The following is a 27,691-nucleotide window of genomic DNA, read 5'->3' as shown; positions in this document are numbered from 1 at the left end:
CTGGAGAAGGGAATGGCAACTTACTCCAGTATTCTTGCCTGGGAAATCCCATGGACAGAGGAGCCTGGTGGGCCACTGACCATGGGGTTTCAAAGAGTTGGACATGACTTAGTAACTAAACAAAACCAACAACTTAACATATGAAGGCCCAAAGGAGGCAAATGAAAGAGTTCTAGCTCCTGGGAATTCTCCTCTGCCCACTTCCCTAGCAGAGAAGCTAGGTTCTGCCCTACTACAATGTAAGGTCCTTTAGGACAGGGAATTTTCTCTGTCTTATATTCACTGACATCCCTTGTACCAAGTGCAGATCCGTCACACAGCAGATAATCAATAAACATTGCTAAACAACTGGATGTGATGCCTAGACTGGAGGCAGGATGCAGTTTACTCTGGTCTATTGATTCCTAGGACTTTTGTCGACCTCAGTAGTTCACAAAGCAAGCATTTGAGATGGATGGGCAATGTGAAATGGAAAAGAATAACCTTGAAAGGCAAAAAATCTTCTTATTGCATGAGCTAGTCTAGATCCATTTCCTGCCCTAACTCTAAATAGCTGGAGAGAGTTATCTGTGCTCTTTGGGGTGAGGACTATTTCTTTTCTGTTAGCAGCTTAGCACAAATTATTGTAGGGACTCTTAAAAATGAAATAAGAAATCTATGAATGAATTAAGGTGCTTTTGGTAATCTCATTATCACATTCCCTCTTTACACATTCCTTAGTGTTGTGACCATTAAGATCCCCCCAAAGATTCCATAGTCACTTGAGGTGTGCAGAGTAGATCATGTGGGTATTTTGTTTTAGTGCAAAGGCTAGACAACCTGGCTGACATGACAAACTTTTGGCTAAGCTACACAGAGCAAGAACAGGACCTGCCAGGAGGAATTTGGGTAAGAAAACAAAGCAAAATAATATGCTTTTCTTTCTGCTGACTTAGCACCAGTCTAGGAGAGCCTCGGAGAGGGAGAATTTGAATGGATCTTTGGCAGAACATGGACAACACAGCTCTGTTAGTGATTCAGGGGACCTGAGAAAAGCACCCCTGCACCTCAGCTTCCCCATCTGTAAGCTGAAGATGCTGAACTAAATGATTCTTAACAGCCTTTTCAGCACTGACACTGCAGTGGATATCTATAAATTTTTCCTACCCGGTATACAGCCCTCCCTCTTTTTGGTAAGAGACTCCTTTCCTTTTGTTAGCTTATGTGATCAGATGGGCTGATTGTACTGCTGAATTCGAGTTTGGGGCATGTGACCCAGGCCTGGATAATAGCAGAAGCAGATCCCCCAGGTGATGATAGTCACCTGGATCTGACCTGGGCTGTGTATTTCATTTCCTTTAGCCACCATGTTATACATATGGGCATAGGCTCTAGATGGTCCAGTGTCTCTCCATTCTGAGACTTTCAACTGTTAAGAAAGAGAATGTCTATTTTTGCTAGGATTGCTGAAGAGGACAGGCTATGATTCAAGAGCTGTTGGTACCTATCCTGCCACTATCAGGGGAGAGCTTACTTGATAATGGAGCCAACGCTGAAGAAAACAGAGCCAAGGAACAGAGGAGCAAGACTGGATCCTGATCCTGATAACAACTGGAACCCCCGGATACAGCTACTTGTATGCTTCTTAATTACAAGAGCCAATAAATTCTATCCCTCACTCATTCATTCAACTTAAGGTAGTTTGAGTTGCGTTCTCCATTGATTTGTGACTAAAGGAGTTCTGAGCAATAGAGAAAGCTCTGTGTTCCTTGAAATTTCAATAATAAGAAGCCAGAGCAAAAGACTACATGATACATGATTCCATGTATACGAAAGTTCAGAAAAGGCAAATCCATAAAAACAGAAAGTAGATTAGTAGACTGCTAGAAGCTAAGATGAATGGGAGACGACTGCTAATGGGTACTGGGTTTCTTTTTGGAGACAGTGGTGATGGTTGCATGACTCTGTGAATATACTAATAACACTGAATTATATCCACCACTTCAAAATGTGGACTTTATGGTATGTAAATTGTATCTCAATTAATAAACTAGAAAAAAATTAACTATAGCCATTGGAGAGCCTTCAGGGAGTGAATACGAGCCCTTGATCCCCTCACTTTCCTTGCTGTGAAGGACAGAAGTTACCAAAACAAGAACTGCAGAATTGGAAAAAGTTTTATTTCAAGAAATTACAAAAGGTAGTGAAATACAGGGCAAAGGGAGTGCTAGTATAATCTGGCATGACACAGAATGGCCACTTAGTTTTGTTTTCTAACTACAAACACAAAAGAGGATCTCATTATTTAAGGTAAGACACAGTATGCATAAAACTACAGATCACTGGGCTAGACCCCTTCTTTTAATCTAGAGATTATGAAAAGATTGTGAGACAACTAGTGTTAACACCCTTTGAGCTGTAGCATTCACTTGACACAAAGTTCCTTGGTTTTATTTACCAGATGACCAGGAATCATATACTAGTTTGGCTGCAACCATGTCTTCCACCGCCATTCCTGGAATGGACAGAAATTTGGTTTAACTTTTGTCAGAACAACTTTTCCCCAAACAGCCCAGGTCCCAGAACTGGCAGTTCCCTAACACAGTGTCCATCAGGGCAAGAAGGACTAACCATCCAGAGGTGAGTTCAGGCTTGAAGAGTCTGTGACGGGTAAAACTAGGCAAGCAATGCTCACCAAAGTTCAGGGGGTCAGAAAGCTTTCTGTAAACAGCCAGATAATAAATATTTAAGGCTTTGTATGCCATTCACTTGCAGTTACTCACCTCTGCTGTAGTACAAGTGTGGCTTTAGACATCAGGTAAACAGATGAGTCTGACTGTGCTCCAAGAAAACTTTCTTTATGGACACTTGAGTTTGCATTTGTTACAATTTTTGTGTGTCATGAAATATTACTTTTCCTCCCAATCATTTGAAAATGTAGAAACCATTTCATTGTGAGCTGTACGAAAACAGATGGCAGGCTGGGTTTGGCCCATGCTCTGTAGTTTTTTGGACCTTTGGTCTAGTCCAAACCCTAAGTCCTTCAGCAATTCCCCCTTTATCTTATAGTTTTGGGCAAGAATCCTTAACCTTGAATGGGAATATGTTCTTAAAGGCCAGGGGCTGGCTTTTATTTTTGTAACTACCACTGTACACAGTATGGAGCTTGATACATAGTAGGTATTTAATATGCATCTGCTAGATGAAGGGATGTGCCAGTAAACCAACCCCCAAAAGTGAGAAAGTAAAAATTTCTCAGGAGTGTAGATCAGGTTTCCAGTGCTGTGTCTCCTGAAGGGAGCCAGCTGACCTGTGATCTGCTAAGGAACAATGAAACTCTTTCAGATTCAACTAGATCAGTGTGATGTCTCCAAACCAGGCTCTGCTGCTGCTGCTGCTGCTAAGTCGCTTCAGTCGTGTCCGACTCTGTGCGACCCCATAGATGGCAGCCCACCAGGCTCCGCCATCCCTGGGATTTTCCAGGCAAGAACACTGGAGTGGGTTTGCCATTTCCTTCTCCAGAACCAGGCCTTAGATAAAGCTTATTCTGTGTTTGCCTGTCTTTCTATGCATGAAAAATTAAGATATATATTTAACAGATGGTAAGGCATAGATACACTTTGACTGGTATGGGTGCTGGGTGGGCAGAATACTCTTAATACTCTGCCAAGCATTAACACTTTGGTTGCTTGATCATTAAAAAATATGTAAGGTCTGGCAAGGTTGAGGGACTCAGGCAGCAACTATTTACCAACCATTTTGAGAGTACTTCAATATTTTAGACGTAGGAGCTGATTATTAGCTCTGTTATCATATGTGTCCATTTCCTTAAAATGGGAGAGCTGGGCTGAGAGGCAAACCAGCCAAAGAAGGGAGCCCTTTCTTTGATGGGCTTCTGCCTGTGCTACCTCAAAGTGGTAATGGTGCTCCCCATTGAAGACCTTCTTAAATCAGCGAGCAGAAAGTTAGGGAAGGAGGGGGAAAAAAGGTCAGCCTGTACTTCCTGTTGGGTCACCCTCAGGTTGGGTCTCCCTGTTATTTCTCTTAAGCTCCCTGTTTAAACACCTTTTTCTCCTGCCCTTCCACCTTTGAAGGATATCTTCCTCTGAGTTTCATTTAGAGCAAAGTCTAAATGTTTTAATGCTGATGCTTGTTATGGGCAAATCATTTTATACACACATCCCACTTAATTCTCACAAAAACTCTAGGTAACAGGTGGTCAGAAAACTGTGACTCAAAGAGGTGAGATCACTTGCCCAAGGATGCATGTCCAAGGAATAGCATAGAAGGGACTCCAACCCAGGACTGCCCAGTTCCAGAGTTCACAGGCTTCACCACTATGCCAAGACGTAAATAATTGACCAAAGTGATAGACTGTACAATGATTCAGTTACGGAGCCTGCTGACTCATTCCTCTTCCCACCAATGGGTAAACCTACCTTGTGTTCTGGTTAAGTTTGTGCCCTGGAGCAATGACTCTTACCCAGAGACTTGAACACAGTAGTTTTCTCACAGTGGGCTGGTTTAACTCCCTTCACCACTTCTCCCAGCTCAGCGAAGATCTCGGCCTATCAAATGAACACACACTGACTTAGGCCATGGAGCTAATATGGCTCAGGACCAGCTTCCGAAGCTGGGACAGGGTGTCCCTGACCTGGATGAGGGATAACTTGATAAAATGACCTTCTGTAAACCGAATGATGTCAGGGGGGATGCCTCTCCCTTAAATCTTTTTATGGGGATGAGATATGGGTACATCTGCTTTTATGATACCATGATTGCAGAAATACAAATCTGCAGCCAAGGGAACGTCCTGCCAGGACACTGTATCAGTGAAGAAACAAGCCTGTTCTTACCTGAACACTCATTTTGACAGCCCCTTCTTACTGCTATGCCCTGGTTATGAAAAAAGGTCAGAAAACAGTCAACACTAGTCCTGATTTGTTGGCCATACCAGGAAAGTTTCCAGAGGCTCCTATCTTCCAACCCTACTACTTTACAGGACAGCCCAATCCAATGGAAAAGGCCATCAAGCTGATCTCTTAAGGCAAAGGGAACAAGAAAACACATGTCACCACATAATGGCCACATTATTCTGGAAGGGAATTAGAAAGGATGGAGAGATATTTGAGAGCTGTCACCCCACAAAAAGGTAGAAGTTACGGAGATCTGGAGCAGGCCAGACAGAAGGGGGTATTAATGAAACCCTGGGATCCAGGTGAGGACAGTCAGACATCAGCAACAGAAAGACGGCTCACCCCTGACAAGAGGACATCTCCAGATTCTTTCAGGGCAGCCTCCTGGGAATCCACATACAGCACAGCCTGTTTCATGAGCTCGTCATCCAGCTCTCTCCAGTCGGGTCTGCTGGCACCGATGGCTAAATGACAGCAAAACAGACCCCGAGCCTTGAAGTAGTCACAGGGGATACTGCAGGCTCCAAAGAATGAAAGGGGTGGGGAAAAGGAAGTGACAGAGGATGCGTGGGAATGACTGTGGAATGCCACATTTCCCCAAGCCAACTCCCTCCCAAATAACAAGGCTGAGTTCACTAGTAAGAATGACACTTGGCATTTTCCCCTTTCCATTTCATGTCCATTCTCATTAATAAAAAAAATATTTTGAGGCAACTTAGCATTCATGTACTGTGTGCCTACTATCGCTGGGATGTTTCACACATACTATTTCAAGTCCTCACAAGTACACTGCATGTCTGATTCCCATTTAAAAGGTACACAAACTGAGGCTCAAAGAAGAGGTATGTGCCAAGGTTATATATCCAATAAGTGCATCTGTGACTCTAAAAGAACACATGTCTTTCATGCTTCTTCTGCTTATCAGGAGCAGCGACTTCCTTACACAAACCCTAAAACAGAGACATCACTTGGAGCTTATTCATTCCCCTCACTCCTCTATCTTCTCTCTGTCTGCTTGCTCTTCAATCATTCTCATTCCTCATTCCCAACCACTTCTCTCACCTCATGAGAAACAAAAAGCCCAGTGTCAGGGTCACAGGGAAGCCCCAGTAAACAGGAAACTGGTTGCCCTCCAGTACCAAGGTTTCACATCCTCTGCAGAGCCCAGAACCATAATGATGAATCCAAGGAATCATGCCTCCGGACATTGGGACACAGGATAATGCTGAGACTGAACCAAATGCTTGCAGGGCGAGGAAGGTAATGAAAATGAGCAGCACTGGTCAGAAGAATTGGATTAGAAATGGTGGAGACCTCAGTACAAAGAAGAAAGCAGGCCCTTCTAAAGGGGACACTAACTATTCTGCTCAAGCAGAACTGTTGCCATGTAAGAATGCAGGGCCACTTTTAGATAGCCCTCCCCCTGGGCCCCTGCTCCTTTTGTGAAAAGAGAAGCAGGAAATCTATTTGCATGTATTATTTCTTGGTTTTCAGAACACTTAACACTCTATGGCCTAAACAAAACACATCTGCTGGCTGGATCTAGCCCACGGCGGCCAGTCTTTGGAAACAGCTATAAAGCTTTACACAAATATAAGGCAGCATTTGTGAGCCTTCTCTCACTGCCATCGAGTTTTCTCCACTTGGTCCCTCTCCTGTTGCTCTGCTGCACTCTAATTGTCAAAGACAGTGATGCAAAATGTCCATCTTGAATTCAGGTTGTGTGCGGAGTTCTATAGAACAGAAGCACCAACTAATGAAGCTTGTAAATAAACCATAAGCTGGTGGGAAAAACCCTAGCCTCTTAAGCCACCTCTTCTGATTGCACTTGTTCCCCCTAATTTGGAGCATGGTGAATTCTCAAAGGGTTACATAAGGCCACTCAAGCCAATGGAGGTGGTCCAGGAAGCAAAGGGAGGGGCCTGACTCAGGCTGGGCTTTGGCCTTCCTTCAGTGGGGTTACATTGGGTGAGGGTCAGACACTGGCTGGTGGGATGCCGAGAAAGAATGTGGGGCATGCAGGGAAGGTTGGAATTGGGCCTAACTCTCAGCCAAGTTGTAAAGTAAGTAAAATCCATTGTTGGTGTTTCCCTGTCAACTTCACTTGTAACATACTTTTCTTAAGTATATTTACTGCCTCTAAACACACAAACCAATTTTGTCTTTAGACCAGCGAAAGATATGAAACTCCTCGACTCAAAATCAAGTTAGCTCTTCCCAGAGAGACATTCGAAGTGTGAGAGGTATACAACATGAGGGAGATTCTCTGTTGCTGTCTTTGAAGGTAGAGCGTCCACATGAAAAGAAATGTGGACAGCCTCCTGGAGCTGACAGCAGCCTCAAGGAAACTTGCATCCATTTCCTACAACATAAAGAACCGCCACAACCATGTGAGCTGGGAAGAAGACTCCAAGCTCTGGATGAGACTGCAGCCTGGAAAACACCTTGCTTTCATCCTGCATGAGCAGAGGACTTAGCTAACCCATGAATAGACTCCTAACCACAGAAACTAAGATAGCAAATATGTTCTGCTTTAAGCCAAAAAAAAAAAAAAAAAATCAACTCAGTCTTATTAAGATTCAGCTCTTGTCCATTTTACCCAGAACTGATTTCTCTTGAAGTTCCAAGTCCTTCTAGAAATGGTCTTACCGTTCGAGTCTGGCGCTATGAACAATAAGACCTATCCCCTGGATGCACATTCATAATATCGGTCTCATACAGGCTGAAACCTTCAATTTTCTATGGCCCATTCCTCAATCATACATGTTTTGTTTCCTTCCTAGAACTTAACCTTTAGCGGGAACTATCTAGCTCATCTATTTGTTTACTATCTACTTTCCGTCTCTAGAATGTAAACAGCAGGAGAGCAGTGACCTTGATGGCTGGTTTACTTTGGCTTCCCCAGCATGTAAAACAGTGCCTGAACCATGGTAGGGATTCAATACACATTTGTGAAAGAACAGATAATCATGATACTTGGCCCTTGCACTTGTGTGCAGAGATCTTAGAGTTCACACTATGTGCCTGTCACTAAAACATGGGGCACTGGTACTGTGTTTAAATTCTCTAGCTTTCAATTGCTTGCTAATCAGACTCCAGTTTTCTTACTAAAAAATAACATAGGTATCATTTAAGATCTAAGGCTTTGAGGGTATACTGCTTCAGTTCAAATCCCAGCTTTGCCTCTAAAAACCTTTGACTTTGGGCAAGTTACTTAATCTTTCCATGCCTTGGTTTACCTACCATACATGGGTCATGATAAAAATAGTTCCTACTTCATAAGGTTGTTTTCAAGATTCAGTGATATAGTACATAACAAAGAATTTAGAACAGCAACTGCGATAGTAAGTATTTAATATAGACCAGATCTTGCTATAACCCCCAGGGTCACCTAAGGATATTCAGGAGCCCAGGGAACTCTTATGTTTAAAGTCCCAATTATCCTACCCCACATATGAAAAAGCATTCACATAAATGCATTTAGTCACATAAAATGTATTTTGTGCTGTAATTAAAAAAAATTAATTCCAAGTGTTGGTAAGAACAAGTGAGTCATTTGGCTTTTGTAATTAAATTTCATGACATTTAAGAACTGAGTTATAATTGATCATTTGCCATAATATTATACTTTATAAAATTTTAATTAAATTTATTATTTTTGAGTTTGTGATTTTTGTTTCATATTTTGGAGTGCATACTGTTTCTTTAAGGTTCAAATGTTTCTGAGGCCATTTAAAAGCTCAGGCATTCTTCATGAGTAAAACAACTCTACAGATGCAGCCCCTTGGTCCCGTCAAGGGAAAGTCTGGCCACCCAATGTTCATGGAGCCACTCTGCTTACCATTGATGTGAGCCCCAGGCTTCACCCATTCACCGAACAAAATGGGCTCTGTTGCCATGGTGACAGTGATGATCACATCTGCCCCTGTCACAGCCTCCTGGACCGATGAACAGATCCGCACTTCTCCTGGCACTGTGTTCACAAACTTCTCTGCATTTTCTTTGGTGCGGTTCCATATTCTCACCTTCAGGGGAATAAAAGGGACATTGGTGCTGTGATTACTTGGCTGTTTGCGTTTCATCAAACCTAGGAGTTACAAAGAAAAGTTGAACTACTCTCAGGTTAAGGCTGAAGTTATTTAAATCATTCCTTATGGTGAATGAACGTTTGTCTGGGCCAGATTTGAAAATGACCTTTCTCTACTCCATTTCCATGTCAGGAACGGGGGAGGTTTCTCAATTCTAGCTTGAGACACACAGCGTCAGTAGTGTAATAGCTATTATATAGCTTAGCGATTAGCAGAGCAAATTCTGGAGCTATACAGGTTTAGAATCAAACTTTGCTCTGTCACTTACTGTTTCTGAAGCTATTTAACCTCATTCAGCCTAAGTTTCAGTTCAGTTCAGTTTAGTGGCTCAGTCGTGTCCAACTCTTTGCGACCCCATGAATCACAGCACGCCAGGCCTCCCTGTCCATCACCAACTCCCGGAGTTCACTCAAACTCACCTCCATCAAGTCGGTGATGCCATCCAGCCATCTCATTCTCTGTCGTCCCCTTCTCCTCCTGCCCCCATTCCCTCCCAGCATCAGAGTCTTTTCCAGTGAGTCAACTCTTCTCTTACATGTATGTAAATACAAATCATAACTGACAAGGTCAGCATCAAACTCACAGTTTATGTTTGGGACTCTGTAAGGGAGTCATTGGAGAAGGCAATGGCAAGCCACTCCAGTACTCTTGCCTAGAAAATCCCATGGATGGAGGAGCCTGGTAGGCTGTAGTCCCTGGTATCGCTAAGAGCTGGACACGACTGAGCGACTTCACTTTCACTTTTCACTTTCATGCATTGGAGAAGGAAATGGCAACCCACTCCAGTGTTCTTGCCTGGAGAATCCCAGGGACGGGGGAGCCTGGTGGGCTTCCGTCTATGGGGTCACACAGAGTCGGACTGAAGTGACTTAGCAGCAGCAGCAGCAGCAAGGGAGTCATAACAGGTGTGAGATTAACAAACAGGATGTGCAGTGCTGTTCATTGAACAGCTTGTTCTCTGAAGGATACGTAAGGAATTAAAAATTGGAAGGGTTTCAGGAGTAAATTGGGACTTACCTGGTGGCTCAAATGGTAAAGAATCTGCCTGCAATGCAGGAGACCCAGGTTTGATCCCTGAGTCTGGAAGATCCCCTGGAGAAGGGAATGACTACCCTCTCTAGTATTCTTGTCTGGAGAATTTCATGGACAGAGGAGCCTTGTGGGCTAGAGTCCATGGGGTCACAAAGAGTTGGGCATGACTGAGCAACTAACACTTATTTACAGGAGTGAATGGTGCAGCAGAGGAGAGGTCAAGAATAGTAGCTACAATTAGATTCCTGGGAAGTGCTTGCAGGGAGAGGGTGGTGATTGGCATCACCAGGAAGTGGGGACTTGTTAGCTTGTTTAATATATTTAATGTCTGTGGTGGCAGTTGTCAGCCTTCAATTGAAAATAAGGCCTAAAGAAGCCCTCATAAGGAAATATAATAAATATAGAAATAAATGTTATTTGTGAATAAGTTCATTAATTAAGGTGAAAACAGTATAATAGTCCAGTTATAAGAAAATGGTTAACCACACTACTGTTCTTGATAGAAAACTATGAAATACTATACAAATATGAGGTAATCTGGAAAACTGATGTTATAATGTCTGGTGAAAACTATTAAAACTATGATTAAAAGATTAATGATTAAAACTATGTTATAAGAAGTTAATATTCAAAAAATACAAAGAACTTATAAAACTTAATATAAAATAAACAACCTTATATAAAAATGGGCAGAGGTCCTCAGTAAATATTTTTCCAAAGAAACTATTAAGTCTACCATTCACATTGCTATTAAATTAGAAATAAACTACAAGGAAAAAATTGCAAAAAAACACAAACGTGATGGCTAGACAACATGTTACTAAACAACCAATGGATCACTGAAGAAATCAAAGGGGAAGGAAAGAAACACCTAGTGATAAATAAAAAATGAAAACATGATGATCCAAACCCTCTGGGATGCAGCAAAAGCAATTCTAAGAGGGAAGTTTAGAGCAATATAAGTTTACCTCAGAAAACAAGAAAAACCTCAAATAAATAACTTAGCCTTATACCTAAAGCAACTAGAGAAAGAGAAACAAACAAAACCCAAAGTTAGTAGAAGGAAATAAGTTGTAAAGATCAGAACAGAAATAAATTAAATAGAGACAAAGAAAACAACAGGAAATATCAATGAAACAAAAAGCTGGTTTTTTGGAAAGATAAACAAAATTGAGAAATGTTTAACCAGACTCATTAAGAAAAAACAAAGAAGACCCAAATTAATAAAATTAGAAATGAAAAAGGAGAAGTCACAACTGACACCGCATAAATACAAAGGATCATGAGACTACTACAAGCAACTATACGCCAATAAAATGGACAGCCTACGAGAGGAGGACAAACCTCCCAAAACCGAATCAAAGAAGTAGAAAATATGAACAAATCAATCACAGCACTGAAATTGAAACCATGAGTAAAAACCTCCCAACAAACAAAAGTCCTTAACCAGACAACTTCGTGGGTGAATTTCATTAAACATTTAGAGAAAAGTTAACATGATCCCTCTGAAACTATTTCAAAAATCACAGAGGAAGGAACACTCCCAAACTCATTCTATGAGGCTGACATCACCTGATTCCAAAACCAGACAAAGATGCCACAAAACAAGAAATTATAGGCCAATATCACTGATGACCATACACACAAAAGTACTAAACAAACTACTAGCAAACTGAACCCAATAATATATGAAAAGATCATACACCATGATCGAGCAGGACTGATCCCTGGGATGCAAGAAGTTTTCAACATTTGCAAATCAATCAGTGTGATACACCACATTAACAAACTGAAGAGTGAAAACCATATGATCATCTTAGTAGATGCAGGAAAAGGTTTTGACAAAATTCAATACCCATTTATGATAAAACCTCTCCAAAAGTGAGCATAGAAAGAGCATACCTCAACCTAACAAAGGACATATATGACAAACCCACAGATAACCCAGTGTTGAAAAGCTGACAGCAGTATCTTCTAAGATCAAGAAGACAAGGATGTTTACTCTCACTACTTTTATTCAACATAGTTTTGGAAGTCCTAGCCATGGCAATCAGAGAAGAAAAAGAAGTAAAAGGAATCCAAATAGGAAAAGAAAAGGTAAAACTGTCACTGTTTGCAGATGATACAGAAAATCATAAAGATGCTACAAGAAAACTATTCAGTTCAGTTCAGTTCAGTTCAATCGCTCAGTCGTGTCCGACTCTCTGTGACCCCATGAATCACAGCACACCAGGCCTCCCTGTCAATCACCAACTCCCGGAGTTCACTCAAACTCATGTCCACAGAGTTGGTGATGCCATCCAGCCAACTCATTCTCTGTCGTCCCCGTCTCCTCCCACCCCCAATCCCTCCCAGCATCAGACTCTTTTCCAGTGAGTCAACTCGTCGCATGAGGTGGCCAAAGAGAGCTCATCAATGAATTCAGTAAAGTTGCAGGATACAAAATTAACACACAGGAATCTATTGCATTTCTATGGGATAACAACAAAAGATCAGAAAGAGAAATTAAGGCAACAATCCCATTTACTATCACATCAAAGGGAATAAAATATGTAGGAATAAACCTACCATAAGAGGCAAAGACCTGTACTCCAGAAACAATAAGATGCTGATGAAAGAAATCAAAGATGACACAAACAGATGGAAAGATATACCATGTTCTTGGATTAGAAGAATCAATATTATTAAAATAACTATACTACCCAAGGTAATTTACAAATTACTCATGACATTTTTCATAGAACTAGAACAAAAAATTTAAAAATTGGTATAGAAACACCAAAGACACTGAATATCCAAAGCAATCCTGAGAAAGAAAAATGGTGCTCAAGGAGTTAGGGTCACTGACTTTTGACTATACTACACAACTACAGTAATCAAAACAGTATGGTACTGGCTTAAAAACAGACATATAGATCAATGGAACAAGATAGACAGCCCAGAGATAAATAATTGCTCTCTAGTGCAGGAGGTAAGATGATGCAATGGAGAAAAGACAGTGTCTTCAATGAGCGGTGCTGGGAAAACTGGACAGCTACATTTAAAAAATTAAATTAGAACATTTTCTAACATCACACACAAAAATAAACTAAAAATGGGTTAAAAACTTTAATATAAGCTTAGACACTATAAAATTCTTAGAGGAAAATATTGGCAGGACACTCTTTGACATAAATCACAACAATAACTTTTTGAGCCTACTTCCTGGAGTAATGGAATTGAAAACAAAAATAAATAAATATGACCTAATTAAACTAAAGCTTTAGTACAGCAAAACAAACCATAATAAAATGAAAAGATAACCCACAGAATGGGTGAAAATATTTCCAAATGAAGTGACCAACAAAGGATTAATCTCCAAAATATTCAAACAGCTCATGCAGCTCAATTTAAAGAGAACCCTATTAAAAAATGGGCAGAAGGTATAAATAGACATTTCTTCAAAGAAGATGTACAAATGGCCAAAAAGCATATGAAAAGATGCTCAACATCACTCATTGTTAGAGAAATGCAAATCACAACTACAATGAGGTATCACTTCACACTAATCAGAATGGCCATAATCAAAAAGTCCACAAACAACAAATGCTGGAGGAGTGTGTGCAGAAAATGGAACCCTCCCACACAGTGGGAATGTAAACTGGCAAAGTCACTATGGAAAACAGTATGGAAGTTCCTTAAAAAAGCAAAAATAGAGCTACCATATGACCCAGGAATCCCACTCCTGGGCATATATCCAGAGAAAACCATAAATTGAAAAGATACATACACCCCAATGTTCATTATAGCACTATTTATGATAGCCAAGATATGGAAGCAACCTAAATGTCTATAGACAGATGAATGAATATAGAAGATGTGGTACATACATAAAACAGAATATTACTCAGCCATAAAAAGAATGAAATAATGCCATCTGGATGGATGACCTACAGATTACCATACTAAGTGAAGTAAATCAGAGAAAGACAAATATCATGTGATATCACTTATATGTCGAATCTAAAAAAAAGATACAAATGAGCTTATTTCAGAAGCCTGAGGGTGAGGGATAAATTTGGAGGCTGGGATTAGCATATATACACTACTATATATAAAGCAGATAATCAACAATGACCAACTGTATTACATGGGAAATTCTACTCAGTATTCTGTAATAATTTGTATGTGAAAAGAATCTGAAAAATAATAGATAAAAAGTATATATATATATATAAAATCATGTTTCTGTATACTTAAAACTAACACAACATTGTGATCAACTATACTCCACTCCAATAAGCAGCTCATACAGCTCAATATTAGGAAAACAAACAGCCCAATAAAAAAATGGACAGAAGACCTAAAGACGCTTCTCCAAAGAAGACATACAGATAGCAAAGACAAAAGATGCTCAACATCACTAACTTTTAGAGAACTGCAAATCAAAACTACAATTAGGTATCACCTCATACCAGTCGAAACGGCCATCATCAAAAAAATCTACAAATAATAAATGCTGGAGAGGATGTGGAGAAAAGGGAACCCTCATACATTGTTGGTGGGATTGTAAACTGATACAGCCATTATGGAGATTCCTTTAAAATCTAGGAATAAAATTACCATACAATCCAGCAACCCCACTACTGGGCATATACACTGTGAAAAAAATAATTAAAAAGACACATGTAGCCCAGTGTTCATAGCAGCACTGTTTACAATACCCAGGACATGGAAGCAAGCTAGATGTTCATCAATTGGTGAATGGATAAAGAAGATGTGGTACATATATACAATGGAATATTCAGTTCAGTTCAGTCACTCAGTCATGTCCGACTCTTTGCGACCCCATGAATCACAGCACGCCAGGCCTCCTTGTCCATCACCAACTCCCAGAGTTCACGCAAACTCATGTCCATCAAGTCGGTGATGCCATCCAGCCATCTCATTCTCTGTCATCCCCTTCTCCTCCCACCCCCAATCCCTCGTAGCATCAGACTCTTTTCCAGTGAGTCAACTCATAGCATGAGGTGGCCAAAGTATTGGAGTTTCAGCTTTAGCATCAGTCCCTCCAATGAACACCCAGGATTGATCTCCTTTAGAATTACTCAGCCACAAAAATGAACAAATTTGAATCAGGTCAGTTCTGTTGAGGTGGATGAACCTAACTCCTGTTATAAAGAGTGAAGCACATCAGAAAGAGAAAAACAAATATAGTATGTTAACCCATATATATGGAATCTAGCCAAATGATGCTAATGAAACTGTTTTCAGGGAAGGAATGGAGATGCAGACACAGAGAATGGACTTGTGGACACCGTGTGGGAGGGAGAGAGTGGCATGAATGGAGAAAGTAGCATCAACATACATACAGAGTCAGGGGTAAGAAGCACAGCTGGTGAGAGGTTGCTGTGCAGCACAGGGAGCCCAGTCTGGCTCTCTGTGAGGACCTGGAGGGATGCAATGGGTGCAGGGGAGGGAGGCTAGGGAGAGAGGGGATGTACGTATAATTTACAGTGTTGTATGGCAGAAACCAACATGAGATTGTAAACATTTTTTTTTAATTTAAATAAATAAATAGAGAACAAAAAACTACCATATGATCCAGTAATTCCAGTTCTGGGCAATTATCTGAAGAAAACAAAACAGTAAGGCAATTTCAGCATAACTTATATTTGAACCAAGGAGTACAGAGAAATGTCACTCCTGCTTCCTCCCCACATCCCCCACCTCCCTCCCTGGACTTACCTCCTTAAAGAAGAACTGTTCCGTGAAGACCTCATAATGGCTGTAAGCCTGGACCCCAGCTCCAAGGATACATAACACTTCACTGTTGGGAGGTTTCAAAAACTATTTGAGAGAAAGGAGATAGAAAAGATCAAGAGAGACTCTTGAAGTCAGGAGAGGATCAAGTACAGTTTGAGAATCAGGGGACCTTCATTCAAAACCTCTTAGGCAATCAAGGAGATGTCATTTTGTATTTCCATTTCCACTCTGTATGGTGTGGGAGGGAGAGAAAAGCCTTCACTGGGTACCTGCTGCGGCTGCTAAGTCACTTCAGTCGTGTCCGACTCTGTGTGACCCCATAGACGGCAGCCAACCAGGCTCCCCCGTCCCTGGGATTCTCCAGGCAGGAACACTGGAGTGGGTTGCCATTTCCTTCTCCAATGTGTGAAAGTGAAAAGTGAAAGTGAAGTCGCTCAGTCGTGTCCGACCCTTAGCGACCCCATGAACTGCAGCCTTCCAGGCTCCTCCATCCATGGGATTTTCTAGGCAAGTCACTGGGTACCTAATATATACCAATGCTTAACCTTCAGGATCTGTTCGTTTCCAAGGCAAACCATTCAATATTACAGTAATCCAGGCCTATGCCCCAACCAGTAATGCTGAAGAAGCCGAAGTTAATCGGTTCTATGAAGACCTACAAGACCTTTTAGAACTAACACCCAAAAAAGATGTCCTTTTCATTATAGGGGACTGGAATGCAAAAGTAGGAAGTCAAGAAACACCTGGAGTAACAGGCAAATTTGGCCTTGGAGCACGGAATGAAGCAGGGCAAAGGCTAATAGAGTTTTGTCAAGAGAATGCACTGGTCATAGCAAACACCCTCTTCCAACAACATAAGAGAAGACTCTACACATGGACATCACCAGATGGTCAACACCGAAATCAGATTGATTATATTCTTTGCAACCAAAGATGGAGAAGCTGTATACAGTTAGCGAAAACAAGACCAGGAGCTGACTGTGGCTCAGATCATGAACTCCTTATTGCGAAGTTCAGGCTTAAATTGAAGAAAGTAGGGAAAACCACTAGACCGTTCAGATATGACCTCAATCAAATCCCTTATGATTATACAGTGGAAGTGAGAAATAGATTTAAGGGACTAGATCTGATTGATAGAGTGCCTGATGAACTCTGGACGGAGGTTCGTGACACTGTACAGGACACAGGGACCAAGACCATCCCCATGGAAAAGAAATGCAAAAGAGCGAAATGGCTGTCTGAGGAGGCCTTACAAATAGCTGTGAAAAGAAGAGAGTCAAAAAGCAAAGGAGAAAAGGAAAGATATAAGCATCTGAATGCAGAGTTCCAAAGAATAGCAAGGAGAGATAAGAAAGACTTCCTCAGTGATCAATGCAAAGAAATAGAGGAAAACAACAGAATAGGAAAAACAAGAGATCTCTTCAAGAAAATTAGATTCCAAGGGAACATTTCATGCAAAGATGGGCTCGATAAAGGACAGAAATGGTATAGACCTAACAGAAGCAGAAGATATTAAGAAGAGGTGGCAGGAATACACAGAAGAACTTTACAAAAAAGATCTTCACGACCAAGATAGTCACGATAATGTGATCACTGACCTAGAGCCAGACATCTTGGAATGTGAAGTCAAGTGGGCCTTAGAAAGCATCACTACTAACAAAGCTAGTGGAGGTGATGGAATTCCAGTTGAGCTATTTCAAGTCTTGAAAGATGATGCTGTGAAAGTGCTGCACTCAATATGCCAGCAGATTTGGAAAACTCAGCAGTGGCCACAGGACTGGAAGAGGTCAGTCTTCATTCCAATCCCAAAGAAAGGCAATGCCAAAGAATGCTCAAACTACCGCACAATTGCACTCATCTCACACACTAGCAAAGTCATGCTCAAAATTCTCCAAGCCAGGCTTCAGCAGTATGTAAACCGTGAACTCCCAGATGTTCAAGCAGGTTTTAGAAAAGGCAGAGGCACCAGAGATCAAATTGCCAACATCCGCTGGATCATGGAGAAAGCAAGAGAGTTTCAGAAAAACATCTATTTCTGCTTCATTGACTATGCCAAAGCCTTTGACTGTGTGGATCACAATAAACTGTGGAACATTCTGAAAGAGATGGGAATCCCAGACCACCTGACCTGCCTCTTGAGAAACCTGTATGCAGGTCAGGAAGCAACTGTTAGAACTGGACATGGAACAACAGACTGGTTCCAAATAGGAAAAGGTGTACGTCAAGGTTGTATATTGTCACCTTGCTTATTTAACTTATATGCAGAGTACATCATGAGGAACGCTGGGCTGGAAGAAGCACAAGCTGGAATCAAGATTGCTGGGAGAAATATCAATAACCTCAGATATGCAGATGACACTACCCTTATGGCAGAAAATGAAGAGGAACTCAAAAACCTCTTGATGAAAGTGAAAGAGGAGAGTGAAAAGGTTGGATTGAAGCTCAACATTCAGAAAACGAAGATCATGGCATCTGGTCCCATCATTTCATGGGAAATAGATGGAAAAACAGTGGAAACAGTGTCAGACTTTGTTTTTTTGGGCTCCAAAATCACTGCAGATGCTGATTGCAGCCATGAAATTAAAAGACGCTTGATCCTTGGAAGGAAAGTTATGACCAACCTTGATAGTATATTAAAAAGCAGAGACATTACTTTGCCAACCAAGGTCCGTCTAGTCAAGGCAATGGTTTTTCCCGTGGTCATGTATGGATGTGAGAGTTGGACTGTGAAGAAGGCTGATCGCCGAAGAATCGATGCTTTTGAACTGTGGTGTTGGAGAAGACTCTTGAGAGTCCCTTATACTGCAAGGAGATCCAACCAGTCCATTCTAGAGGAGATCAATCCTGGATGTTCATTGGAGGGACTGATGCTAAAGCTGAAACTGCAATACTTTGGCCACCTCATGCGACGAGTTGATTCACTGGAAAAGACTCTGAGGCTGGGAAAGGTTGGGGGCGGGAGGAGAAGGGGACGACGGAGAATGAGATGGCTGGATGGCATCACCGACTCTGTGGACATGAGTTTGAGTGTACTCCGGGAGTTGGTGATGGACAGGGAGGCCTGGCGTGCTGTGATTCATGGGGTCGCGGAGAGTCGGACACGACTGAGCGACTGAACTGAACTGAACTGAACTGAACCTTCACGATCTCTTTTAGTCCAGACAATTGACCCCATGCGCTAGATGCTCCCACAGTTATCCTCTTCTTACAGATAAAGAAATTGAGGTCCAAAGAAGTTATGTAACTTTCTCAGAGCCCTGTAATTATTAAATGGCACAGTAGGGCTCCGAAACCTCATCTTTCATTCTCCAACGCCCACAAGCTTTCTCCCGTGAGACCCCATCTCAGGGACATGATAAGCCAACCTACTTCTCAGAGCTGTGAGTTGCTTTTGGGATCCATGAATCCTTGTGAACCTAGGTTCTCAAGCTATCTTTGCTGTGCCTACTCTCTGTTGATCCTGTCTCAGCCTCTGTCTTCCTTTAAAGAAGAATGTAGAGATGGCATTTGTAGGACCTCCTCAGGGTATATGTGTGTCTTTATTTGGAAGTGAGGTTGTATGATCAGCCCTCCAGTAAAGTCTTTCTAACTTCTCTGATAGAATTTACCACTTCATAGCACTTGTTTGTTTACAAATTTATTTTCCTGTACCGGTGTGTAAGTCCCATTAAAACAGAGACAGTCTTATTTGCACAGAATTGGCATGTATCTACTATGACCTATGAGAAATAGAGCAAGGTTTCTTGACCTCAGCACTACTGATATTTGGGCTGCATAATTCTATGTTGGCAGGGTTTGGGTAGTTGGCAGGTGGGAGGGCTGTACTGTGCACTTCAGGATGCTTGGTAGCATCCCTGGCCTCTGTCCATTAGCACCCCCTAGGCCCTCAGTTGGGACAACCAAAAATGTACTCAAACATTGCTAATTGTCTCTGGGGCAGTTGGTCTCCGGAAACAGTTGGTCTTAACTGTTTCCGGTTAAGAACTACTGGCATTGAGAAAGGACATCACTTGCTCCTCAAATCATCCATGTTAAATAAGACTGTCTTTTCTCTATTTCATTTAATAAAAGTTGATCTTGATCTGCTCTGTATCAATAATTACCATTATTGAGATTCTGGAGTGCAACCTTAAAAACAAAAGTGTTTTTAATCATTCAGTTCAGTTCAGTTCAGTCGCTCAGTCGTGTCTGACTCTTTGCGACCCCGTGAATCACAGCACGCCAGGCAAAAAGGAGTCTCAAATATTAGCAGGTGATTAGAGATTCTCTCTCCTGCAGCTGCACAGGAGAGATACCATTTTCTGCTACCAACTATAGTTCAAAGAAACTTGCTTTGAAAAGGTTTCAAAATGACAATAACTTATGTTCCCACTCAGTAAGGAGAATTAGGTAATTTTTCTTTAACTAAATCATTTTTTTTTCTGTTCTCAGTTAATATAAATCTATTCTTGGAAGTACATGTGGGCTTCAGAAATTGTTGCAGTATCCTGTAAAAGTAACCTTTAACCTCTGTAATTCTGCTTGTTTGTCTTGCTTGACACGTTGCTACCCTGAAAATAATTTTATAACTGACATCTCTTTTCCTAATGGTATAACATTTATGATATTTATTCAATCATAATAGGATTGGTGTCACTTCATTCTTTTCCTAGCGCATGCAGATAATTTAAAAAAATATATATATATGAATCTGCTAGGTTTCTTGGAGAAGGCAATGGCACCCCACTCCAGTACTCTTGCCTGGAAAATCCCATGGATGGAGGAGCCTGGTAGGCTGCAGTCCGTGGGGTCGCTAAGGGTCGGACACGACTGAGCGACTTCACTTTCACTTTTCACTTTCACACATTGGAGAAGGAAATGGCAACCCACTCCAGTGTTCCTGCCTGGAGAATCCCAGGGATGGAGGAGCCTGGTTGGCTGCCGTCTATGGGGTCGCACAGAGTCGGACACAACTGAAGTGACTTAGCAGTAGCAGCAGGTTTCTTAAAGAGTTTGAAAGACTATGTTTCATTTACATTCACTAAGGCCTTGCGTGGTCTGGCCCTCTGGTCAGCCCAGCTTCCCCACTTGACACACTCTCTGCACCTCTGGTCTTTCAGGCAAGAAGCCTCCTTGCTGCTCCCCAAGCACACATGCCTTTATCAACCACAGGGCTTTGCTCTCCACAGGTTCTTTCCTCTGCCTGGAGTACTTTCCCTTCTGCTCCTCACAAGTAAGTCCTATTATTATTCTAATGCAAGCTCAGCTATTTTGGATCTCGGTTCCAAATCAAAAAAGGAATACGTCAAGGCTGTGCATTGTCACCCTACTTACTTAACTTATATGCAGAATACATCATGTGAAATGCTGGGCTGGATGAAGCAAAACCTGGAATCAAGACTGCTGGGAGAAATATCAACAACCTCAAATATGCAGATGACACCACCCTTATGGCAGAAATCGAAGAGGAACTAAAGAGCCTCTTGATGAAAGTGAAAGAGGAGAGTGAAAAATTTGGATTAAAACTCAACATTCAGAAAACTAAGATCATAGCATCCGGTCCCATCACTTCATGGCAAATAGATGGTGAAACAATTGAAACAGGGACAGACTTTATCTTCTTGGGCTCCAAAATCACTGCAGATGGTGACTGCAGCCATGAAATTAAAAGACGCTTACTCCTTGGAAGAAAAGCTATGACCAACCTAGACAGCATATTAAAAAGCAGAGACGTTACTTTGCCAACAAAGGTCCGTCTAGTCAAAGCTATGGTTTTTCCAGTGGTCATGTATGGGTGTGAAAGCTGGACTACAAAGAAAGCTGACTGCTGAAGAATTAATGTTTTTGAACCGTGGTGTTGGAGAAGACTCTTGAGAGTCCCTTGGACTGCAAGGAGATCAAACCAGTCCATCCTGAAGGAAATCAGTCCTGAATGTTCATTGGAAGGACTGATGCTGAAGCTGAAGCTCCAATACTTTGGCCACTGTAAAGAACTGACTCATTTAAAAAGACCCTGATGCTGGGAAAGATTGAAGGCAGGAGGAGAAGGAGGAGAAAGGGACAACAGAGGCTGAGATGGTTGGATGGCATCATCGACTCAATGGACATGAGTTTGAGTGAGCTCTGGGAGTTGGTGATAGACAGGGAAGCCAGGTGTGCTGCAGTCCATGGGTTTGCAAAGAGTCAGACATGACTGAGCAACTGAATTGAACTGAAGCTCAGCTAACCCTCACAAAAGAAGTGAAAGTCTCTCAGTCGTGTCTGAATCTGTGACCTCATGGACCATACCGTCCATGGAATTCTCCAGGCAAGAATACTGGAGTGGTAACCGTCCCCTTCTTCAGGGAATCTTCCCAATCCAGGGATTGAACCCAAGTCTCCTGCATTGCATGTGGATTCTTTACCAGCTGAGCCACAAGGGAAGCCCATAAGCTTTGGCAAATCCCACAGCCTGGAGCAAGACATTCCCCCCTGCTTTTTGTTTTGCTCCCCTTTCATTCAATGTATCTGTCAGGATTGTAGTTTTCACATTAACAGTACGATCTTTAGATTAATATCTGTCTTCCTAAATGTGCTCTGTGCTCTGTGACTGCAGGTTCTGTATTTGGTTCTAGTCACCATTCTATGTCCTATGCTGAGCACAGGACCTGGTGCCAGGTGGGCACTTAGGTATTTGTTGAATAACTGCATGTCAAGAATAATACATATCATCACCTGATATATATCATCACCCTGAGAAAGCATGCAAGTGTCCCCAACTCTGGGTATGTGCAACCCAGACGCAAAGTTAGTGTTCACCAAACCCAAGAACTTCCTAATACTTGTCCTTCTCCCGAAAACCCTAAATAAAATAGAAGTGATGGAAAAGAAAACATTCTACTCCTATAGCACAAAAAGTAAAATAAATCTTTGCTCCTTATTAAAATAGCCCAACCGAGTCCCTAGGAAACAAGTGGTATAGTTTAAGCCTAAACTCTGAAGCATCAACTCAATGATTCTTACATTTCTTGGAGTGCATATTTTTATCCATTCAAAAAAGCACAGTGTAACTGAGAGCTGGGTTTAGAAGAATTAACCTGGTTGATCATCAGAATTAACTAGAAACGATAAAAAACGAAAACACCTAGATTCTTTGGCCTTACCCTCAGCGATTTCAATTCAACAGTTCTGGGAACCTGAATTAAAAAAATGTTTTTTCCAGAGGCTGCTGCTGCATAGCCTGGGCTGGAAACTATTGACCTGGGGCAAGAAGACCTACAGCTAGCTGCGCTGTCTGACTTCAGGAAATCTTAGTCTCCATTTCTTTCTGCACAAAATGAGGCCAGTAATTCTTGCTCTGCCTTCCTCACACAAACCCAAAAATAAGTTGAGACAATGGATTGAAAATTATTTTGGAAAAAATCAAAGTCCTTTTCAAATGTAGGGCAATATTGTTACAGTCCCTCTAAGTTACCAGGAAACATACCTCAGAGTCCCTTGATTACTTTAGTCTGAGTTGGGTCTGGATATAATTAAACAAACAAAAAACAGTTCCTCAAGGTGGGTACTGTAGTCTAATCCCTTGCAACATAATTACCAGATTTATCCCACATTCTTCCCTTATCATCATGTGTTTGTTGCTGCTGCTGCTGCTGCTGCTGCTAAGTCGCTTGAGTCGTGTCCGACTCTGTGCTACCCCATAGACGGCAGCCCACCAGGCTCCCCCGTCCCTGGGATTCTCCAGGCAAGAACACTGGAGTGGTGTTTAGAAGACCTTAAAACACAGTCTGAACATCTGGTCTTTGCTGCTCCAACCCTCCACCGTACCCCACGTTTCCTTTATGCTTAGGCCTAATAAGTCAGCACTCCCAGATCTTTAATGTGAAAGATTCCAGACTCTAACTGTTCCTATCCATACCTCTTCTTTTTCACCCTAACCTCTAAAAATACTATTCTTCTTGTAGGATGCCCTTGCACTGCTTGCAAACATTATCACCTGTATCACTTGCTATTCCTTCTGTCTCAAGGGCTCCTACCCTCCTCCTGTTTCAGTCACTCACTTTTATTTTCAGTCTTTACTCAAATGTCACCTCAGTGAGGTCTTTCCTTGATAATTTAAAATGCCACTGCTTCCCAGTACCTCGATTCTGCTTTATTTTCATCCTTCTAACTGGTGGTGTGGGTGGTGGTTTAGAAGCAAACCCTAGCTTATTATTAAACTCAAAAAGAGTTTGTTGTTGGTTAATTTTTTTTTCAGCAAATCATACTACAAATTTCACTTTTTATTTTATTTATTGTCTCACCAGCTCTGTGTATGTCACCCTTTGTTTTGTTCACTACCACATCTCTGACATTTAGAACAGTGCCTGATACATGATAGGATCTGAATGAATACATTTGTCTGGCTCGGATATGTTGTCCCCTCTGCTTTTTGTGCAGTCCCGACTCTGGCTTATGGGGCAACCACACTGATTTGCCAGGAACAGTGTGGATCAGGGGCAAGAAAGCAGTCTGGGAGTCAAGAAGTCAAGTTTTAAATTTCTGCTCTGCCACTTATTAGCTGTGTGATCCCGATCAACTTGCAAAACCTCTGTGAGTCATATTTCCTATACTTGGCAAAAGGAGATAATCACCAAGGCTGGTGTGATGATCAGAAAGAGCACATGTAAGGTACCCAGAATCTTGGGCTCATTATGGTAGCCAATCATTTCATGAATCACTGTCCCCACCTGACATCCTACATTTGGCATACGATGTTTCATCTATGCCCATAGAAAATAAAAATGTTCCTCACTTCTACTCAGACCTTCAAATTTGAGATACTCAATTCCACCCACCAGCTTGCACTAATCTTACCTTGGTGGCAATGGCAGACACTGCAGCTGTTCTCTTTGCAGTTATGACATTTCCATCCATGACCTTGGAGGAAAGGAGAGACAGTGAGTAAAGTGCACCTGTATTCACCACTTAAGCAGAGAGAAGATACTCTAAAAGAGTTAGCCCTAGAAAGCATTGTGTGTGTGTGTGCGTGCGTGTGTGTGTGGGTGGGTGGGTTCAGTTGTGTCTGACTCCTTGCGACCCCATGGACTGTAGCCCACCAGACTCCTCTGTCTATGGAATTTTCCAGGCAGGAATATTGGCTGGAGTGGGTTGCCATTTCCTAATCTGGGGAATCTTCCTGATTCAGGGATCGAACCTGTGTCTCTTGTGTCTCTTGCATTGGCAGGTGGATCCTTAACCACTAGTACCTGGGAAGCACCAGAAAGCATCATAACAGTTTGCAAGGAGAGTGTTTTGCCTGGAACCAATTCCTCCACTTATAAGAAATGTAACTTTGAACAAATATCTTACTCTATAAGCACTTTGTTTTTCCTACTTGTAGAAACAAAGATAATGGCAACCATTCAGAGCGTTTTTGTGAGGTTTAAAAGCATTGGCAAAAATGAAGACATTTAACATATGGCCAGCCCTCAAGAAATGCCCACTTGCTTTATTTGCCCCAGGTTTCTCAAAGTAAGTCACCTAACATCTGTGCAAGGGCCCTGAAACTCTACCTCAGGGACTTTCAACTCGTCCTGCACACATGGGTAGGTTTGTGAAGATACTGATGCTCAGATATATCATTTAGGCTAAGTGAATCTGGATCACTAGGGATAGGACCCAGACGACATTGTTTTTAAAATCTCCCCAGGTGGTTCTGAATTGCACCTGGCTAGTAATAACCACCCAGAGAAGGCAATGGCAAGCCACTCCAGTACTCCTGCCTGGAAAGTCCCATGGATGGAGGAGCCTGGTGGGTTGCAGTCCGTGGGGTCGCTATGGGTCGGACACGACTGAGCGACTTCACTTTCACTTTTCACTTTCACACATTGGAGAAGGAAATGGCAACCCACTCCAGTGTTCTTGCCTGGAGAATCCCAGGGACGGGGGCTTCCGTCTATGGGGTCACTCAGAGTCGGACACGACTGAAGTGACTTAGCAGCAGCAGCAGCAGTAATAACCACCATCCTTTGCTCTGCTGTCCTCTGTTTATATTATTCATCTCAATTTGTCCTCATCAAGTAGTATCAGTATTCTCATTTTATGGACAAGGAAGTGAACTGCTTGGCTATCAGTCAGATTCAGGAAGAATTTCAGGCCTTGTCATTTAGTTCCAAAGCCTGAGGTGGTACCAATTTCTTGGGTAAGCACTCTTGGTAAGTAGTATGGGTGTCATTTCCATTGGGTGTGCAGAAGTTGTCAAGAACTAAATACTCTTTTCAGAGGAGTAATACATGGCCAGCTTCCTTGGGGAGCCTGAAATTCTGAGAAAATTTTAGAGGAAAGTTGTCAGAATTGAATGAGATCAATTTCTCCTGCCTGGCACATAATAAGTGCCCAGTAAGTGGCAATTAGAAAGGCAGACGAGCATAGTCTACTATGCTAAGACAGTATAGGCCCTAGGCTTACACAGAGTAGGTATGAAGTCCATCCATGCCCCTGTTAGCTATGTAAACTTGGCAATGTTTGGCATAGTTGCTCTATGACTCAATTTTCTCATCTACAAAATGGGGTAATAAAATTACCTCACAGAGTGGTTTTAAGAATTAAAAGCATTAATACATATGAAGTATTTACAACAGTGTCTGACATACACAAAGTAATTCACAAATACAGACCACTACCATTTTTTTTTATATTACCATTAAATGTTAAAACAGGTCACTGTGTACCCCTTAGAAAAAACTCCCAGGTATTAGTTACTCCCTAATCTGTAACTCATGGGATTTCATGTTACAGATTCATGTTAGAAGTTTCCTTAGCTACTGGATTTGTGCAAGCTGTACATTTGTAGTAACTGGTATAGGACAAGATCACTACAAGCATGACGAGATCATTACTTCCACAAGTTCACACACTGGAAGCAGCAGTGGTCTCTGATGCTGGGTTACATCCTCAGGCAGTCCTAGAAACAGATACACAGTCACAGGTAACCTTCACAGTCACTGGCATCCAGTCATGCAGAGAGGGGCATATGTGGTCACATTTAATGCTCCCCCTTGCCTAAATTCTGAGCCGAGCGTTTTGCACAGGGGCCCCCGCTAAAGCCCTGGGCAGGGAGTTGCTCACCGCCAGAAGGGAGCCATTGCTCGGCTGGAACAGTAGCACGGTAGCCTGATGGGAGGGGGCAGTGGAGGTGGTGCTGTGGCCCTCATAGAAGGTGACCAGCTTGGTGGTCAGGGCGTCCTCTGCTGCACTGTAGGCGGGCATGACCCCCAGAAAACTACAAGAAGAGAAGCAGCAACTTCAACCCTTTCCCGTCGATGCTGAGACATCCTGTCAAATCCCTGCGTCCCTTTCTCTTTCCTCACCTACTGGCCTTCTCCCTCCTTTGTCCCCATCCCTCTGCCGTTCCCTTTAGCCGTGTGCAGAGTACGTTCAAGACTCTGCCCCTGGATGAGAAAAACCACCCCAGTTCTGCCACTTACTAGCTGCCATAACCTTGCGTCATTCGCTTCACCTCTTGAGTCTCGGTTTTTCCATCAGCAAATAGCTGGATCAATAGCCACGTATGGAGTGTGTTGAATGAAACCTGATAACGGCTTTAAAGCGCCCACAGTGGGTTGCACAAATTAGGTGAAAGGTGTTATTAGTAGGGATTAGGGAAGCCCTCCTTTCTTTTCTCCTGCTGCTTCCCTTCTCACCGCTCCCCTTCCTCCTTCCCAGTTTCTCCAGCCCCGACCCGGCCTTCCTCACTTACCCCCTGTGCTTGGCGACTGGCACCACGGTGCGCACAGGCTGCACGACTCCTCCGTCGGGGCCGCTGGAGAAGTTGGCCAGAGCGGTCTCCAGAGGCGGGATGAGCAGGCTGGAGCTGCGGAGGTGGTCCTGGACATCTGCCGCGCTCAGGAACACCGGCCTCGAGCTCATGTCGCCGCCGGACTTCTAACCTCAGAGCGCTCACGGCGATCCGCGTTTCTAGTGCTGCGCCCT

The 27,691-nt window shown here is 42.4% G+C and overlaps 1 protein-coding gene across 2 annotated transcripts; it reads right to left on the bottom strand.

Moving 5' to 3' along the window:
• Positions 1-2,138: 2,138 nt before the first annotated feature.
• Positions 2,139-27,691, bottom strand: CRYM (crystallin mu). 2 transcript variants are annotated; one of them, XM_055408901.2, is made up of 8 exons: positions 27,459-27,691; positions 26,828-26,981; positions 24,575-24,637; positions 15,743-15,844; positions 8,737-8,920; positions 5,238-5,359; positions 4,463-4,547; positions 2,139-2,494 (listed from the first exon to the last, which is right to left on the bottom strand). In XM_055408901.2, the coding sequence occupies exons 1-8, from the start codon at positions 27,626-27,628 to the stop codon at positions 2,430-2,432; spliced, it is 945 nt and encodes a 314-aa protein (XP_055264876.1). In that variant the 5' UTR covers positions 27,629-27,691; the 3' UTR covers positions 2,139-2,429. The 2 variants fall into 2 exon arrangements, with proteins under 2 accessions (XP_055264876.1, XP_055264877.1); XM_055408902.2 differs by lacking the exon at positions 15,743-15,844 and having other exon boundaries at positions 27,459-27,689.

This window comes from Moschus berezovskii, chromosome 27 (genome assembly GCF_049115385.1).
Source record: "Moschus berezovskii isolate FMDL1 chromosome 27, NW_MosBer_1.0, whole genome shotgun sequence".
Classification (NCBI taxonomy): domain Eukaryota; kingdom Metazoa; phylum Chordata; class Mammalia; order Artiodactyla; family Moschidae; genus Moschus; species Moschus berezovskii.
Note: the sequence above shows the minus strand (reverse complement) of the source record. Positions and strands in the feature narration are given on the sequence as shown.

What these genes read in the sequence shown, in the direction of transcription:
- CRYM (XM_055408901.2), bottom strand. Translation starts at nt 27,628, where the DNA reads ATGAGCTCGAGGCCGGTGTTCCTGAGCGCGGCAGATGTCCAGGACCAC. An exon ending in TGTCTGCCATTGCCACCAAG is followed by an intron (nt 15,845 to 24,574) that starts GTAAGATTAGTG and finishes TCTCTCAAATAG; the next exon opens with TTTTTGAAACCTCCCAACAG. An exon ending in TACTGTGTTCAAGTCTCTGG is followed by an intron (nt 2,495 to 4,462) that starts GTAAGAGTCATT and finishes TGTCCATTCCAG; the next exon opens with GAATGGCGGTGGAAGACATG.